The sequence below is a fragment of the Puma concolor genome, chromosome C1, assembly GCF_028749965.1.
Source record: "Puma concolor isolate L17-30 chromosome C1, mPumCon1.1.hap2, whole genome shotgun sequence".
NCBI lineage: Eukaryota > Metazoa > Chordata > Mammalia > Carnivora > Felidae > Puma > Puma concolor.
Window position 1 is genome coordinate 20,467,129 of NC_141674.1, and position 19,610 is coordinate 20,486,738.

At 42.1% G+C, this 19,610-nt stretch overlaps 1 protein-coding gene across 4 annotated transcripts in view; it reads left to right on the plus strand.

Moving 5' to 3' along the window:
• Nucleotides 1-19,610, plus strand: part of WDTC1 (WD and tetratricopeptide repeats 1) — a 64,969-nt gene that overhangs the window by 32,875 nt on the left and 12,484 nt on the right. For all 4 annotated transcript variants that reach the window (XM_086716146.1, XM_086716144.1, XM_086716147.1 and 1 more), the window contains exons 4-9: nucleotides 11,573-11,619; nucleotides 12,019-12,130; nucleotides 14,840-15,027; nucleotides 17,431-17,613; nucleotides 18,495-18,589; nucleotides 18,999-19,114. In XM_086716146.1, coding sequence (XP_086572272.1) covers nucleotides 11,573-11,619; nucleotides 12,019-12,130; nucleotides 14,840-15,027; nucleotides 17,431-17,613; nucleotides 18,495-18,589; nucleotides 18,999-19,114 — 741 coding nt within the window. The remainder of the gene's footprint in view (nucleotides 1-11,572; nucleotides 11,620-12,018; nucleotides 12,131-14,839; nucleotides 15,028-17,430; nucleotides 17,614-18,494; nucleotides 18,590-18,998; nucleotides 19,115-19,610) is intronic.

Below are 19,610 nucleotides of genomic sequence, written 5' to 3' on the forward strand. Positions count from 1 at the left end.
AGACAAATCCAAACTGTGAAACATTTCTCCAGAATAGCTTCTGTCTTCTTTAAAAATGTCAATGTCATAAAAAACCAGAAGGACTGAGGAACTGTTCCAGATTAAAAGAGACCAGGGGTGCCTGGGTGGCTCAGTTGGTTAAGCGTCCAACTTCACCTCAGGTCATGATCTCATAGCTCATGAGTTCAAGCCCTGCTTCGGGCTCTGTGCTGACAGCTTGGAGCCGGGAGCCTGCTTCAGATTCTGTGTCTCCCTCTTTCTCTCTGTGCCTCCCCCGCTCATGCTCTGTCTCTCTCTGTCTCTCAAAAATAAGTAAACATTAAAATTTTTTTCAGTAAAATAAAAAAATAAAAGAGACCAAAAAGAAGCTGACCACCGTGTCATCCCAGTGTTTGATCCTGGATTGGATCCTGGATCAGGAAAATCAAAGAGACATTATTGGAGACTTGGTGAAATTTTAATATGGACTATATACTAAATTATAGTATTATATCATTGTCAATTTTCTCAATTTTGATAGATGTGCTCTGGTGAAATAAAAGAATGATCTTCTTCTTAGAAATACATACTGAAGTAGTTAAGTGTGTAAGGGGCCCTGAAGTCTGCAACTTTTTCTCGAATGGTTCAGGAAAAAATTTGTGTGTGTGTGTGTTCATGTTTGTGTGTGTAGAGAAAGAGGAGAGGAGGGGAGAGGGAGTAAGCAAATATGGCAATATTAGCAATTAATGAATTAGGGGACAGATATATATGCTTGTTTTTGTCCTATTCTTGTACCTTTTTTATGTTTGAAATTGTTTCAAAATAGAAAGTTAAAAATGTTCATTGAGAAAATACAAAGAACTGATGTGTTGGCAGCAACTGAGTAAGATAGGCAGAAAAGAAATTGAGATTAGAGGATTTAAATTTAATATTAACTAGGATTAATTCTAAGATGTTCTGCTATATATTTCCCTTGGACATCTTTGCTAACTCATCTTGTCTTAATGATTTTTAATGTCATAACTAGACAGGAGCCAAATATCCTGGGATTTCAGTTTATAGCCTGCAGGCCTCACTTTTGGGGGGCCACTTTCATTTTTGGTTGCATCACCAGGATTTTCTAAGGCCACTTTAAAGTTTTGTTTTTTGGGTTTTTTTTTAAGTTCTATTTATTTATTTTGAGAGAGAGAAAGAGAGCGCGAGCAGGGAAGAGCAGAGAGAGAGGGAGAGAATCCCAAGCAGGTTCCACACTGTCAGCACAGAGCCTGACGTGGGGCCCAAACCCATGAACTGCGAGATGATGACCTGAGCCAAGATCAAGAGCCAGATGCTTTAACTGACTGAGCCACCCAGGCACCCCCCACCTTAAAGTTTTGAACACACTTTGATCCATTCTATTTCTTTTACTTGTGGGTTTTCTTGCAATTGTGGAACGTTGTTCCACACGTGGTAGACAGAGAGAGAGGAAAGGATTCTCACTTTACAAATAAGGGGAGTAAAATTGAGCATTTCCAAGGTCACAAAAGTGGTAGAAATAAGATTAATAAGATTTATGTCAGGCCTGTCTGGCCCCACAGTTCATAATTCTTTCTACCTCAGTCTTGTGTCTCCTTACTTACTTTTTTATTTTAAATGTTTGTTTGTTTGTTTTTTTTTTTTTGAGAGAGCGCAAGCAGGGAAGGGGGGGAGGGAGGGGACAGAGGATCTGAAGCGGGCTCCACACTGACACCAGCAAGCCTGATGGGGGCTCAAACTCACAAACCTCAAGATCATGACCTGAGCCAAAGTCAGACTCTCAGCCACCTGAGCCACCCAGGTGCCTCATGTGTCTACTTTTTTAAAAGGGCTTAGCAGCACCTGGCTGGCTTAGTTGGTAGAATGTGTGACTCTTGATCACAGCGTTGTGAGGTTAAGCCCCATGGTGGGGATATAGCTTACTTTAAAAAGATAGGTAGATGATAGATAGATAGATAGATAGATAGATAGATAGATAGATAGATAGATGATAGATTTAACAAATAGTTCTTGGCTTGGTGGATTTATTTTCTTGCTTTATTAATTTTCTTAATATTTTCCTTAAGTTACAAACATGTATCTCACCTTCATGGTCTGGCTTGATTGCTTTTCTGTTTCTGTCTTGTTTCTTACATAATTTGAGCATAAATTCACTAGAAACAAATCATATCAAATTAGATTTTTTTTAATATAGTTAGGAGACCAGGGAAGTTTCATAACATAACCTTATTCTAACAAAGACTTGTTAGGGTTTTTTTACAGTGTTGTCTTTGAGAAGTAAGTTGTATGCCAACTTTATTAGTTACCCACAAAGAAAAAGATGGAAGTAAGACCTGACTTTGGGAGAGATTTCAAGGAATATCCTTTATTATTTTTAATGTTTATTTAGTTTGGAGAGAGAGCACGCACATGAGCTGGGGAGGGGCAGGGAGAGGGAGACAGAGGATCCGAAGCAGGGTCTACACTGTCAGTGCACAGCCCAGTGCAGGGCTTGAACTCACAAACCATGGGATCATGACCTGAGCCCAAGTCAGATGCTTAACTGAGCCACCCAGGCACCCTCAAAGAATATACTTTAGATCAGGGGTTAGCAAATTATGACCTGTGGGCCAAATGCAGCTTCACTAGTTTGGAGGCTTGTTTTTAGTTTATTTTTTATTTTATCGAAGGTTACAGTTCATTGGGGTTTTTTTTCTTTTAGTATATTCGCAAAGTTGTGCAACTATTGGGGTACCCAGGTGGCTCAGTCAGTTAAGCGTCAGACTCTTGATTTTAGCTCAAGTCACGATCTCATGGGTTCATGGGATAGAGCCCCGCGTTGGGCTTTGTGCTGACAGCGTGGATCCTGCTTGGCATTCTCTCTTTCTCCCTCTCTCTCTGCCCCTTGTCTGTGCACTCTCTCTCTCTCAAAAATAAGTAAATAGAAACTTTTTAAAAAAATTGTGCAACTATCACCACTATAAAATTCAAGACATTTTTATCACCCCCAAAGGAAACCTTTTACCCATATTAGCAGTTATTCCACATCCCTGGCAGCCATTAGTCTACTTTCTGCGTCTGTGGATTTTTATTCTGGACATCTTACAAAAATTGAATCATACAATATGTGGCTTTTGTGTATGTGGCTTCTTTCACTTAACATGATGTTTTCAAGATTCCTCCATGTTGTGGCATGAATCAGGACTTCATTCCTTTTTATGGCCAAATAACCTTCTATTATATGGACATACCACATTTTGTTTATGCATTCGTAGTTGGTAGACATTTTGGTTGTTTCCACTTTTTGTCTATTATGAATAATGCTGCTGTGAACATTTGTGTACAAGATTTTGTGTGGGTGTACATTTTTAGTTTTCTCATGGATCATACGGTTTTTGTTTATTTTTATGTTTAATTGTTTGAGGAACTATCAAACTCTCAAAGTGGCAGCATCATTTTACATTCCCAGCAGAAATGTGTGAGGATTCTGGTTTCTTCATATCCTCACCAAAACTTACCCGTCTTTTTTGTAATAACCATCCTATTGGATGTAATGTGGTATTTCATTGTGGTTTGATTTGCATTTCCCTAATGACTAATGATTTTGAACATCTTTTCATGTGCTTATTGGCCATTTGAATATTTTATTTGGAGAAATGTCTATTCAGATCCTTTGCCCATTTCTTAATTGAATTTTTTTTGTCTTTTTATTGTTGAGCTGTAAAAATTCTTTATATATCCTGGATACTGGACCCTTATCAGATATGTGATTTAAAACGTTTTCTCCCATTTGGGGGTTGTCTTTTCACTTTTTTGATAGTGACTTTGACACACAAAAGTTTTTAATTTTAATGAAGCCCAAATTATTTTTTTCCCTTTTATCACTTGTGCTTTTGGTGTCATGTTTAAGAAACCATTAGTCATCATTTACAGCACACACACACACACACACACACACACACACACACACACACACACACACAAAAGGAAGAAAAGAAATAATTGCTTAATCCAGAGTCACAAAGATTTATACCCATGTTTCCTTCTAAGAGTTTCATACTTTTAGATCTCATATGTAGGTCCTTGATCCATTTTGAGTTATTTTTTGTATATGATGTGATGTAGGGGTCCAACTTCATTCTTTTGCATGTGGATGTGCAAGCTGGTATCCTCAAAAATCCTTGAAGCTTGTTCCTAAAGCCTGATGCTCCTATCTTCTAGGTTTTGGGGTATTTCTCTCCTTTATTATGGTAGATCTTTGTCTCATGTTGCCATGGACATGGACCTGTTTTTGTTTATCTTCCAGTTTATTCCCTTCTCTCTCAGTACCCTATATGTAATGGGTATTGAATAAATGAATTTTCTGTTTGGTCATAGTTTAGGGTAGCAACTTAATAGCTGCAGAAATAAACCCTTTTGGAAAAGTAAGTAGATAGGAGAGAATCCAGTTGTTCAAGGTGTGTACCCAAGTGAGTATCCTAGCTGTGTGGGAGGGGTCTTTGAAAGTAGCATCTGGAAGGTACACACACAGATTGGTGAGAGAATATACCTGAGGACTATTTCCAGGGATGGGAGCCAGCATTTACCCAAGTGTGCGTGCATGTATTATACCACGTGATTTTCACAATGATCTTGTCAGGTTTACATTATCATCATCCCCATCTCCAAATGAAAACTCAGAGGTTCTGGGAATCTTAAGTGACTACCCATATACCTAGGAAGAGGTCAAGCCAGAGTTGAACCCAGACAACTCTTTCACTTTACAATTCTGATTCTCACTAACCAGTCTCAGCTTCTTGTAAAAAGTAAATTTAGACAAAAGGCTCCCTAGTCCTTTTGGCTATACCAGTATACACACTGATTTGCAGACTTCCTAGCTCTTTGCTTCTCTCTCTTTTTTTTATTATTCCCATGTATGGTGGGTCCCATTTTTTTCCCTCTAGAACTGAATGACTAGAATGACTTTTATTATTTTTCCCCTGTTGATCCCACATCTTGATAGATTGCTGTCTACTAACTTGTATTTATTAGTAATGTTTTCCATTTAAGTACACTTTGCCACACCACGACTGCTCATCAGGCTCCTAAGTAGCATGGGCTATATCTAGCATTACAACACAGATTTTATATATTTCCAGCCAAATGCAAAAAATAAAAATAAAAAACATGACATTATGCCTACTCTGGGCTGACCAGTCACCTGTAAATGTTCTTTTCCCACTGGAATTTTAAAATACATCAACTCACCAAATTTGGAACTAACCTAAATGTACAACACTAAGGTAGAGGTGAATACAGTTTAACTTTTGGATGAATATTCTATAGCCATTTAAAGTGATGCTTATGAGGAGTTTATAATAACATGGGGAAAGGCTAATGTTATATATTTAGTGTAGAGGAAGAGAAAACAAAACTCATCAGCTCTGTGAGGACAGGAGACGCGTCTGTCTGACTCAGTTATGTCTCTCTGAGCCTGGTATAATACTGGCAGGCACATAGCAAGCATTTAAGTTTTAGGAGAGACAGTTTAGAATTTAAAAAGGCAGTCTAACATCATGGTTAACAGCTGAGTTCTGGAATCTGTCAGACATGGGTTCATCGTTTGGCTACACTATTTATACAATATGGGGTTGGGTATTAACCTTTTCCTCCTCTGAAAAATGAGAATAGTAATGATGTTTCCATCATAAGACAGTTGTAAAAATTAAAATTATATATGAAGGTCACAATAGTGTCCCTGGTACATGGTGAGATAGTGCTCAGTATATATCAGCTGCTACTATTGCTATTATTATTATTACCTTTTTTCTCTCTTTATTGATGTATGCTTTACACAAAAATAAAGTGCATAGGTCTCAAGTATTGAGTTACATGAGTTTGACACTTGTGTAACAACCATCTGTAACAAGTTAGAAAATACCATCACTGGAGCACCTGGGTGGCTCTGCTCAGTCAGTTGAGAGTCCAACTTTGGCTCAGGTCATGATCTCACAGTCATGGGTTCTAGCCCCATATCGAGCTCTGTGCTGACAGCTCTGTCTCTCTGTCTCTCTCTCTTAAATATAAATAAACATTTCTTAAAAATTATATTAAAAAAAAAAAAGTACCATCATGGTAGAAAGTTCTCACAGTACCCTTTCTAGTCAACCCTCCTACCTCAGAACAACCACCTTGTGGCTTTTGTCTTCAAAGATTAGTTTTGCTTATTCTGAGGCTTACTGTAAATGGAATTAGATAGTATATTTTTGTATGTGTTTGGCTTCTCTTGCTTAGCATAATGGTTTTTGAGTTTCATCCATGTTGTTGCATGTATCTGCGGTCCATTCCTTTTTATTGCTGAGTAGTACTCAGCAATGTGTGGATAGACTACATTTTATTTATACATTTTCCTGTTGATGACCATTTGGGTTATTTCCAGTTTGGAGCCTTTGTTTTTTAAATTTTGAGATTTTTTTTTAAAAATAATAACATCTTTTTTTTTTTTAAGTAATTTAAGTAATCTCTACACTCAATGTGGGGTTTGAACTCACAGCTCTGAGATCAAGAGTCACATGCTCTACTGACAGAGCCAGCCAGCTGCCTCTGGAGCTTTCAAAACTAAAGCATCTATGGATATTCTTATGTCAGTCTTTATGTGGACAAATGTTTTAATTTCTTTCAAGTGATTACCTAGGAATGGAATTGCTAGGTCATAGGGTAAATATAAGCTTAACTTCACATGAAACTGCCAGTCTTTAAGGTGATGGTAGCAATGAGATTTTTTTTTTTTTTTTAATTTTAGAAAGAGCACAAGCAGTGGGGAGGGGCAGAGGGAGAATGCAGGAGAATCCCAAGCAGGCTCCACACTTCAGAGCGGAGCCTGACACGAGGCTTGATCCCACGAACCTGGGATCATGACTTGAGCCAACATCAAGAGTCAGACACTCAACTGACTGAGCCACCCGGGTGCCCCGAGATCTCTTCTTAATACAGGCAGTAATAAACATGGTATCTGAGGTAGTCCAGCATAGAGAAATACTTTGGAGTTATATTGACCTGGGTTCCCATCTGGGCTTTGGTATTTATAATTTGTGCAACCCTGGGTAAGTTATCTCTGAGACTTGGTCTTACCTGTGAAAAGGGAGTAATAATGAGATTGTGTATACTACTAACTAGCATTCTACCTAGTAGTGGCATACCAAGGTGGGGACTGCAATGCAGGCTATAAGGGGTACATAGTTTGTAAAGAATTTTAAAGCAGTAATAAAACCCACTAAAAGTCCATTTGCTTTTTATCATCATCATGCACCTAAAATTCTGAGCAGTGTCAGTGATAAAATACTTCTTCCTGCCTCCTCCTCCTCCTCTTATACACCATGCTACTCAGCAAGTTATAGGGACTTACAACAAATAGTAATTGTAATCAATATTTAACAAAGTTAAGCAGGATCTAAAAGGTTGGAACTTAAGTGAGATTTAAAAGTTTTATTACAGGTTCTATCTCTGTGCACTTTCTGTTTCCTCTAGGTCCCCAGTGTGCAAAGCTTACCCTAAACAGCAGTATTTCCAAGGGTCCAGGGAGGCACACAAAGGTCTGTTCCTCTCTAGGAGTCATCTCTAAACATCCTTGCTCCCAGTTTCTTAAAAGTTTAAGGTTTTCTCTCTTCATTTTTTACCCACTTTTTAATTCTGATAGATCATAGGCATATTTCCTTCCATTGTATTTTACAATGTAATTATAGATTGTGACCCAATATCTAAGCCAGTCTTCGTTATCAAGGCCAACGTAACCCCCCCCTTACTCTGCTCCCTATTAAGTAGCTTCCCAAACATGTGTTCTAACTTATAAAGCTCTTTATTAATATTTTTTGTCAATAGTTACTTTGTATTTTTGTTAGAATCTGGTTTGAGCTTTTTCTCTATACTCTCTTCAACTTACCTACCTCTAAACTAGCTTCTACCATGTGAAAATTAGTCATAAGTATCATATTTGTCTACTGTGGCCTCTGTCTTCCATACTTTGGATGGATTACTGATTTGCGGACAAGACAATAATTCTAGAAGCATTCATCCATTTTCTCAGACAATACGTAAGAGCTCAGGCTCTCAAGTTAAAATCCTGCTTCATGTCACCACTGTTAGCGGTGCCACACTTGGCAGGTCCAATATGTGCGGGGTTTTGTTTATTTTTACACACTAAGCAATTCTCCAACACCTAATGGGTGCCCTACAATTTAACTCAATTCTGACACTATCAATCTGGAGACAGCATTACATTGTACAGGCTAAGGGTTTAGTCCTATGACTGCCCTGCCACCCCCTACACCCCCCACTTCAGACACCAATCACAAGTCCATGTTGTCACCTGTGCTTCTGACCAACCATCTGTAGATTGGAGGGTCCAACAACCTCTTCCTTGGATTTGATTAATTTGCTAGAATGGCTCACAGAACTCAAACATATTTTACTTACTAGACTACCCATTTATTCTAAAAGAATATAGTTCAGGAACAGCCCAGATAGAAGAGATACCTAAACAGTATGTAGGAAGGGGCACAGAGCTTCCATGCCCTCTTGGAGTGTACTGCTCTCCCCCAAATCTCCACATGTTTCCTAATGCATAAGCTCTCTGAACCTCTTCTTTTGGGTTTTTGTGGAGGCTTCAATAGATAGGCACAATTGACTAAATCATTGGCTATTGGTGAACTATTCAACCTCCAGCCCCTTTCCCCTCCCCAGAGGTCAGGAGGGTGGGACTGAAAGTTCTAACCCTCCAGTCATATGATTGGTTCCTTTAGCAACTTGACCCCATCCTTAGGCGCTTTCCAAAAATCACTTCATTAACATAAACTCAGGTGTTGTTGAAAGGGGTTTGTTACGGATATCAAGACATCTTTTTCACTCTTATCACTTAGGAAATTCCAAGGTCTTTAGGGGTTCAGATATGGGAAGAAGACCAATTACATGTTTCTTATTATAAATTACAGTATCACCGCAGGTTACCGAATCTCTCTCAGTGCTGTCTTTCTTATATGTGAAATGAGTAGTGATACCTGTTTCTTAAACAAGACAACAGATAGAGAGTGCTGGATCAGTGTCCTATTGCTGCCATAACAAGTTACCACAGACTTAATGGCTCAAAACGACACAAATTTATTATCTCACAGTTCTGTGGATCAGAAGTCTGACCTGGGTTTCACCAAGCTAAAAGCAAGATCTGGACAGGGCTGTGTTCCTCCTGGAGGCTGTAGGGTAGAATTCGTTTCTTTGCAATTCCCAACTTCTAGAGGCTACTGCATTTCTTGACCCGTAATCCCCTTCTTCCATCTTCAAAGCCAGCAATAACAAGACAAATCCCTTTCACACCTACATCTCTCTAGTTCTCTGCAGTCAGGAAGGGTTCTGTGATTTTAAGAACTTACATGATCATAATGGGGCCACCTGGATAATCTAGAATACTCTCCCTGTCTCAAGGACCTTAACCTTAATCACATCTGCAAAGTCTACTTGGCCACCAAACATCACATATTCATAGGTTGCAGAGGATCAGGACACAGACATCTGGGGGCCATTTTTCTGGCTACCACAAGTACTTAGCACTGTGTCCAGCTCTTTGTAAGCTCTCAGTAAGTGGCAATCATTCAAAGCTCCTGGTATTGCAAGGGAGATTGCAAGCTATAGATGTGACACCCCCGCCCTCACCACCACCACCCCCTCACCACCACCACCCCGGCCCAGGCACAAGTAATTTACATCCTGGTGAGAAAATGAAAGAGCTGAGGACAGAAATGATTCTGACCCTAACAGAGTGATCAGAGCCATGTGTGGGGTTTCAACCAAGTGCCATGGGAGAGTGAGAGGCTCAGGTCAACAAGTAGTCTGACAAGTCTGAACAGAGTGAATGCACGTTAAGTGCAGAACCTGGAAAGAAATGTGGTTCAACCTAGCTAAGAATCTTTATAGGACAAAGGGTAAGAGGGAAGGAGAAGGCAGAGGAAAAGCCGTTCTAACTAGACAGTTGGGGAATTAGATTTGTTCATATCTCTCGATTCTTCCCACTAGTCTCACTGGACTCATTTGTTCATTCAGGCAACTGATATATGCTGGGCTCTGTATCTGACCTTGAGGATGCAGTGAATATAAGACACAAAGTCTGCTTTCTCAGGGCTCAGTCTGGTGAAGCAGACTACCATGTCAACACAGAGTCATAATCCAGTGTGACATTAGGAGCCCACAGGAAGGGTATGCCTCCTTCCCAAATTTACAGGATAGGAAAAGCACCTTGAAGAAAGTGCCTATAAACTGAGACCTGAAGAATGAGTTGGGAGTTTATCAGCATGTTTTGGGCCACAAGTAACAGCCCAAGTCAAATGACCTTAAACAGTAAAGAACTGATTGTCTCGCTTAACTGGAAGTCCATAAGTAGAGTAGGCATTAGTATTGGTCACTCCTCTGTGTATTGACCTCACTCTCAGGCTGGCTTCCCTTGTGGTGGCAATTCCAAGTGTCACATTGGTATACCCAAAATCTGAAAGAAGAAAGGTATCTCTTTCATAGACTGTCTCCTGAGAATGAGAAAACTCCTTTTCAGGAAGCCTCCCAGCCACTGTGCCCCCTGCATCTGATTGGGGTCACAGGCTTATTTCTGAGCCAATCCCTGTGCCCAAGTAAATGCCACGTCCAATTTGGCTTACGCCTAAGTTCCTAAACCTATCAGTGTGTCAAGGACAATGGATTTACACTTGCTGAAACCCATGGTCTAATTTGGAACATAGAGATAAATAAATGAAAATCTAGGTATCATTAGGAATGAAGGAGGGTGAGAGAACAGAAACCAGTATATAGGAATGCCTAGTGACTTGTTCTTTCCTTCCCCCATGTAAGACTTGGTTCTGCCACTTTATACCTTCTGCTTTTCATGGATTCTGTTTCCTCATAGCTCTAGCTTTACCATGGTTTCTCTCTGTGCATGCTTTCAACCTCAGTGTCTATTGATAACTGCCCCACTCTCTCCATGTTTCTCATTTCACATCCCCAAGCTCAAGACTCTGGCCCAGTTAACCTTACTATACCAGGCTCTACCTACTTGAAGTAAGCTCCAGAAGATCGGGGACTTTGTTTTGTATACTGCTGTCTCCCCAGTATCCGAACGGCACCTGGTGTGCAATGGGTGCTTGATAAATTAAGTATATGCCAAATGAATGAAAGATCAACTTTCTAGTTAATTGGCTTCCTTTGGGTTAGATATTCTCTGGGCAAATTTTCTGTGGCTGAGGGGATGTCACTTGAAGGGACAGTGGTAGGAGCAGAAATTTGTTTGGATCTCACTTCTACTACTTACTTTCATCTGAACTTCAGTTTACTTTTCTGCAAAACAGGATCAATGAAACCTGCCCTTTAGGGCTCAGTTGTTCAGTATCAAGTGAGATCATAATATGAAAGTACTTTATATATTGTAAGATACCAGGCAGTTTAATTCAATTCTGGTCACTCACATGCACCTGGAAAACACTGATGATGGAAAGGCTGGTTCACCTGTTCAGTTCCACTTCTCAGTATTGAGTTCCCCAAGAGAACCTCTAACTGGCTGTCTTCTTGTCCCTTTCCATTTACTCCCCAGGGTCACTCAGGGTGTGTCAACTGTCTGGAGTGGAACGAGAAAGGAGAGTGAGTATGAACTAGAGTACCGAAGAGGGTGCTGGAGAGGGGAGTGGAGAGGCTGGGAGAGGGGACTTTCCTCCTTCTTGGTAGATCTAGGGAAAAGAGACTACTGCTCGTTTCTGTGCAGTGAAGTTTAGTCCACCACTATCAACGCACTGTTGAACAATAAATTGGATGACCATCCAAACCCTGTGTTTTTGATAATCTAATGTGTTTAAGGAATAATGAGAAATCTTTAGGACAAAGTAGAAGAGAATCAACTGATGTTTACAAGATATGCTTGAATTCTGTGACATCTCCTGTTCCTCACGCTCTGTGTGGCCTCACTCCCTATCAGTGGGGAATGTGGGGTTTGGGGGGGTGGGGCCGGAAGGGGAGAGGTAGAACCCCTTATTCTGCTTGCAGCTTGCTGGCCTCTGGTTCCGATGACCAGCACACAATTGTGTGGGACCCGCTGCACCACAAGAAGCTGCTCTCCATGCACACAGGACACACTGCAAATATCTTCTCTGTCAAGGTGAGCAGGATAAGGCACAGAGCAAGTGAAAGGCATGCATGACTGGTCTGCGTGCATGGTTGTATCTGCACATATGTGTTCCATGTACTCCCTGGGGTCGCAGACACCTTTGTGATCTGAGTATCTGATGGTGATTCCTGAAACCCCATCTCTTTTCCATGTTCCGCTTCCTCACTTATAGCATCTAGGCCAGCTCTAGATGAAATGATGTTTATATTTATTTGAGTGGTGATGGTGGGTGGTATGGTTCCAACCATGAACTTAGATAGCAGGGAGACCTGTGTTTGACTCCCTGATCTGCCTCTTGGAAGCTGTGTGACCTAGGCAAGTCACCTGACCTCTCTGAACCTCTTTACTCATCTGTAAATAGGAAGTAGCTTAGGAAAATCCCCTGGACCCATGAATAAATGAGTAAATAAATCATTTAATTTTAAAAGGGAAGCAGCAATCCACAGGCTTGATATTATAGTTCAATAAGATGATTTGTAAAAAGGCACCTGGCCACAGGTGTTTTAGCTGTTCTGTGTTTGAGCTGCTGATTTGTTGGTGGAAGGGAGTTGAGCCGAGGAGAGGTGGGAAGGGGACTTACAAGTGTCTTCAGGCCTCTGAAGTCTTTGAAATGGAAGTGACATGAAACTTTGTGCCTTCTGGTCCCAGGCAACAGACTTGGCATTAGTGGCTCCGAGTCCATAGAAGCAAATGTGGACCTCATGAAGTAAAGAACTGTGTAATGCTTAGAGCAATTTGGAGAAGGTAGAATAGGCCCTTTGAGACTATAGCAAGTGTCCTAGCACTGAGGTACTCTCGACACTGGGAACTTTATTTGCCAGGTTGAAGTTTGGAGGAAATGACCTTTAAGGACCTTTCCAGCCCTGTAATTCTATAATGGATGTATGTGAGAGTGAGACTGTCCTTTAGAAAGCCTCACTAATCTAAGAAATATTTTCCTAATTAATATCAAGAAGAATTACAAGATACATGAAGAAGGTAGATTTGAGAGCCAAGAACCTACTTACTTCCCTAAACCCTGCCTCCTGCCCAAGCTCTGATTTTCACCTCCTGCTCCAGGGACCAATCCTAGATGATTTTCTGCAATTTTAGAGACAGAACAATGTCTCTTCACCTCTTGCATGGCAAACAGATGGTTTCTGCCCCATGAAAAGTGTTAGGTCCAATCTGAATCTTTGGGGTGGGATCTGGGAAAGGGACCTAAGCCATCACTTTGGCATTATAGAGCACAAAATGTTGAGTTCAGAAACCAGAATTTGACAATGGTCTTGTAACTTCCTAATAGTATGATTTGGGGCAAGGCATTTACATTTACAGACCCTCAGCCTCCTCTTGTGTGAAAGTGTAGAAAAGGATTCTTCTCTCTTCAGATAGTAACATTCCACAGATATTTATTTAGCCCTCAAGCTCCCCCTGGTGGCAACCACAGAGTGTGGTGAGTGTGGCAGTAGCCCTCAAGGGCTTGCCTATTTATTACTGTTGTGCGTGAAGTATATTCTGTCTTCAGACAGGATTAAAGACTGCTGGTTGCCCCTAAAAATGATCAAATTTCATTTGTTTCATCCAGCCCTTGTCCTGGTGATCCAATAGAGAATGGTATGTAGAAAGTGAATTATTGCTCTTTTGTGAACATTTAAGTCCAGTAGGACTTGAGCTGTTTAAATGTGGAATAATGCCCCACCCCCAGCACCCATTCAGCCTTGTTGTGGATTGGGAGAAACTTTTCAATTAAGAAAAAAGGTAATTAAATCTTTTGAACTCAAGAAAGAAAAAAAGTCAACTAAATATTTTTCTTCCTCAAAGCTAGGTGATAGAATGACATGCTTTTAAAAATTACTGTTCAAAGCTATGTTTATGGCTGTTTTCTTCTTACCATATGTCATCTGGAATATTTTCTCAATTTCGTCAGAATGGTGGGATTCTCATTCTTTATGATAACTGTAGGGAGAGGTTTCTTCCTGATGCTCAGCCCTTCCCCAAGGGTCAACATTTGAGCCATTTCTAGTATTTGCTATTATGAAGAGTGCTGCTCTGAGCATTTCTGCACAGGTCTCTTTTTTCTAATAAAATTATTTCTCAGAAGTGGAAGTTTGGGGTCAAAAGATAGAAGCAGTTTTTACTTTGTTACCTATTGCCAGAGTGTTCTCCAGAAATATTTGAATCAATTTAAAATACTACTTTCTCCTTAAAACACTGGAAGTCCTTTTCACCTTAAGACTAATTTATTAGGTAATCCTCAGGCTATCAAACAGTCCTCATGAGGCAGTATGCATTTGGGAGTCAGACTTGAGTTTGAACACAATCCTGCTGAACCTCAATTTTTATTTTAAGCATCAATAAGATAAGATACCTACCCAGATGGCAGCCAGATGGTAAATGCTTAGTAAATGGTAGCAACTATGATTATCATCCACTCAACCCTTATCTGGGGAAGAATCAGAGGAAGATTTCTTAGGTAGTCCGGTTTGGCACAAGTCAGGACCACTCCGGCAAAGTAAAGGCGTATGTCCCAACTTTGACCTTTAGGCCTATGGGCTGATGCTTGAGATCCAAAGTTTTCTTAGTGGACTGCCTTGGATGAGTTCATTTCCTGCCTGATATGGAGAAGGAAAGAGGGTGCTAACATCCATGCTAGTCTTCTTCCGTGGCCAACCCTACCCCCACTGCCTGCCAATCTCTTCTTCAATCTCTCTGGAGCAGTTCCTGCCTCATGCTGGGGACCGCATCTTAATCACGGGGGCAGCCGACTCCAAAGTGCATGTCCACGACCTGACGGTAAAGGAAACAATCCACATGTTTGGAGACCACACAAACCGGGTGAAACGCATCGCCACAGCGCCCATGTGGCCCAACACATTCTGGAGTGCTGCTGAAGATGGGCTTATCCGGTAAGGGCCTGAGGCATCAAGTGGGGCCTGCGCCTCCCCTGCTCCCACTGCATGTTGGCTCCCCCGCCCCATCTTCCCATACTGCTTCCTTCCACAGGCCTGGCTCCTTCCCTCCAACAGAGTTCCAGCCTCATTTGTCTGCCCAGGGCACTTGTCTGGGACATACAGCTGGGAACATTTGTTTGTCTGCTCTTGGCTTCCCCACTCTTTACCCTCTCCTGCACTACATCCGGGCCTGTCAGCCTGCTCTCACCAGTGCATAATGTCGGCCTCCTCTGGGCTTTCACTCCTGCTATTTGCTCCGCCTGGTTTTCTCTGTCCCCAGTTCTTTCCATGCTTGACCCTTTCTTACCCTAAGATCAGCTCAAGAATCACCTCTTCATAAGCACCTTCTCTGACTATCCTGTCCAAAGTAGACCCCCCCATCATTCTGTCTCAGCACCCTAATTGTATCCTCTGTAACTGTAATCACCCTCTGTAGTTCTTTTATTTTATTTTCTTCTTGGTTTACCTTTTTGTCTGTATCACTCACTGAATAGTGAACTGTCAGAGCACCTCCATCTCTACCTTGTTCCTAGTTGGTGTCCCTAGAGCCCAGCACAGTGCCCAGCACATAGTGGTGCTTGATACATTTCTCTCGAACAATTGATCAGTGAGCATATGTGTGGGAAGGGAATAGTCAGTCAGAAATGGGAAAGCGGACTTTCCCCTTCTCCGTTGTCCTGGATTGTCATATCTTTGCTCTAGTTTTCTTCATCCTAAAATGGTCTCATTGCTCTTTAACTCCTTTCTTCAGAGGTGACCTTATCTCCCCAACCTGCTTTAATGCCTCCTTTGAGATCTTACAGGATTCGCTCTTCCCTGTTACAAAGGAGGAGAGATATCTAAGTCATGCACGAACTATAAAACAGCAGTTAGAAGCAGGGCACTGATGTCATACAGACCTGGAATCAAGTCCTACCTCTGTCACTCAGTGTTTGGGGCAAGTAACTTTACCCCTGAACTTTAGTTTCTTCACCTGTAAAATGAGAATTATCATAATATCTCCCTTGTTGGCCTGAGCATCAGATAGTGCCTGTGAAACCTTGGATGGTACTTGGAAGACAGAAAGCACTTGGTCGGTGACAGGTAAAACTCTGTGTTACTCTTATTGACCTTACCTAACCAGACTGTGCCAGGGCAGCAGGTAGAGGCCAAGCATCTAGGTAGGATTGGAGCCTAAGCAGTTAGACACAGGCACAGTCAGGGAAGGTGTTCTAGCAGAGGGTGAGCATAAGCTGGGCCTTCCAGGATAGACAGGATTTGGATGGGCAAGGAAAAGCAGAGTGGACTCTCCAGCTTGAACAGTTTGTGAAGGCAGGGGTAAATGTGCCACATGGGGGATAGAGAGTTCTGTCTGTCATCGTAAGTGAGGCAGTTAGAAAACTGAGGAACAAGTTTAGTGGCAGTCAGGTCTTGGGAACCAGACTGAGGAGTTTGGTAAAAGTAAATTAACAGTAAGCTCATGCTAAAAATATTGAGGAATTTGTGCAGGTTTTTGAGCAGGAGACTGATGGAACAAAGACAGTATTCTAGGAAGAGCAGTCTGGTGAGGACGGCTTAGAAAGGTGAGGCAGACAGGGTGGAGATCATTGCCGATATCTGGGCAAGAAGTGGGTGACCACATGGGGACACCCTCCTCATTCTCTGTGCCTGTGGAGTGGCAGCACAACAGTCCCCCAGACTGCTTCGAGGGGTGTGCTACTGCCAGGGATGTCTGGCATGACATTTACTACCTGAGTGGGACTCAGGCTTGTCTTGGTGCTTAGTGTTTCTAGATAACTCTTGGCGACCTCTAGATTCTCTTTTATATCACCTCCGTACTTCTGTCTCCTGCAAGAAATTAGATTAAAAGTTGGAGTTAAGGAGCAAAGCCAAGTGGTTAAAGGCTGTCTTTCCAGTTCCACACTATTCCAGCTTCACACTGGAAGCTGTGTCACCCCAGACAGGTGCTTTACTTGCCTTTAGCCTCAGCGTTCTAACGATACCTGGGGCTGGTGTGAGGATTTAATTAGATAATCCATGTACAACACTTAGGGACACAAGACACAAATCATTTTCTCAATGTTAGAATCAGTAGAAATAGTACTTAATGGCAATATCACTGATCTCTGTAAAAAAAAAAATATAGTAGTATTCACCTTAAGTAGTTATATGAAAAATAAAACAGATTGTGTGAGAAGCCTATTTCAGGTGCCTGGCACACAGTGAGCACTCAGGAAATGGGGGTGGTTTTTTTACATTCTTATTATTTATGAACAGGTCAAAGCCCTTCCCAGTTCCTTTGTATAACAAAGCCTTGGCTTCTCCCCTGCCTCACAGGAGGACCCAATCCCCATCCCCTAACACTGTCCTCTCTCACAGCCAGTATGACCTTCGGGAGAACAGCAAACACTCGGAGGTGCTGATTGACCTGACAGAGTACTGTGGCCAGCTGGTGGAGGCCAAGTGCCTCACCGTCAACCCCCAGGACAACAACTGCCTGGCAGTAGGGGCCAGTGGGCCTTTTGTGAGGCTCTATGACATTCGCATGATCCATAACCACAGGTATGAATAGTTCAGCCTCCTGTGGGCAAGTCCCTGGGAACTTGCTGCCCCTGTCCCTCATTGCCATGACCTCTTCTTTTTTGAAGTGGGTTTTTAAAATTCTGTTATTTTTTTTAATGTTTATTTTTGAGAGAGAGAGAGCGGGAGGAGCGGGGTGGGGGGGTGGGGGGGACAGAGGATCTGAAGCGGGCTCTGGGCTGACAGCAGAGAGCCCAACTCAGGGGCTCGAACTCACAAACCGTGAGATCATGACCTGAGCTGAAGTCATGCTTAACTGACTGAGCCACCAGGTGCCCCTTAAATTTTGTGATTAAAAAAAAATTTAATCCATGCTTGTTTTGGAAAATATGGAAAGTATAATAAACTACAAATGATCCATTACCTAAAAGAAATCACTGTGTATATTTTCTGCTTGTTCTTTTACTATGAGTATTTGTACAGAGTTATAATCTTGTACATGTAATTTCTTTTTTGCCCAGACCTGAACAGCTCCACCAGCGTGGGTTTTCAATGGACTTCTGGGACAGGGGCAGGGACATCTGGCCTGCTTTACTTTCATTTGTGGGTTTGGGCAACCACTGCTGCTCCTCACACACTACTTGACTTGGAGCGGGACTTAAACCTTAGCTTCCTTATCTATAAAATGAGGATGATAGGGTGGTCATGAGGACCAAGACAATGGACAGGACCTACTTGTAAAGCACTGTAATGTATGTGTGCATGGCTATCTAGCTGATGGACCTTTAGGGTTGCTGAGGTAAGGAAGCTAAGGGTACCACCTTTCAGTGATACAAATTTAGGTTTTCCTATAGGGAGTATGGTCTGATCTAGCCAGGGGTATGCCTAGGGCTTATAACCTATATGGTTTGTCTTCCCACCAGGAAGAGCATGAAGCAGAGCCCTTCAGCAGGTGTCCACACCTTCTGTGACCGACAGAAGCCCCTTCCGGATGGCGCAGCCCAGTATTACGTGGCAGGTAGGGCTCAGCCCAGCTCTGGCCCCAAGTTCTTGGCCGGGTGCTGACTCTTTCTGGGGTGGTGCAAAGAGACAACATGGCATGGTGGTCAAGAGCATGGGTTTTAGAGTAAGGCAGATTCAGGCTTTAATCCTGACTGCCATTTACCAGCCATCCTGTGACCTTTGGCAAATTACTTACCCTTGATGAGTCTTCATTTCTTTTCCATAGAATGGGGTCATAATGATTAAATGAGATAAAGTATATAAAGTAGTTGGCCTAGTGCATATAGTAAATGCTCAACACATGTAGCTGCTTTTATGATGAAGAGAATTGCTATCGTTATTGACATGTTGGCCTCACACAACTCCCTGCTCCTCTTGGGGGAAACGAGGAGTCTCACATTGGGGTAACTGAGCTTTTCCCACAGGTCACCTGCCAGTGAAGCTGCCTGATTACAACAACCGTCTGAGAGTGCTGGTTGCCACCTATGTGACCTTCAGCCCCAATGGCACAGAGCTGCTGGTCAATATGGGAGGGGAGCAGGTATGTGTGGCTGCCCAAGCTGGCTCTGCCCCCACCAACCCAAATTCAGCATCCAGGGCTTGTACCTCACTTCCACTGCCATGAGGCAGACAAGAAGCACCAACCTTATGGTAAATGGCTTTACAGTGAAATATAGGAGCAGCATGGCATCATTGGAATTCCCAGGAGGTGCCCTGGCTTTGTCTTTTTCTTGAGCATAGCTTTAGAACTGACAGACCCGTCTTCAAATGCTGGCCTTCTGTGTGCTATGACTTTGAACAAGTCTCTTCATTTTTCTGAGCCTCAGTTTCCTCATCCTCTATTTTCCTAGGAGGAAACCCTGGGACTGAGAGCATGCAGCCAGGCTGTGGTTTAAGGCCAGCTTTAGGAGTGTTTTTTGATAATGGCAGATTACTAAACCCTCTATTTGCATGTTCTCAATCAGGATATTTAGTAAGCCTTGCATAAATCCACTTATTCTACAAATACTCACTGAGCACTTAACTCTGAGACTGCC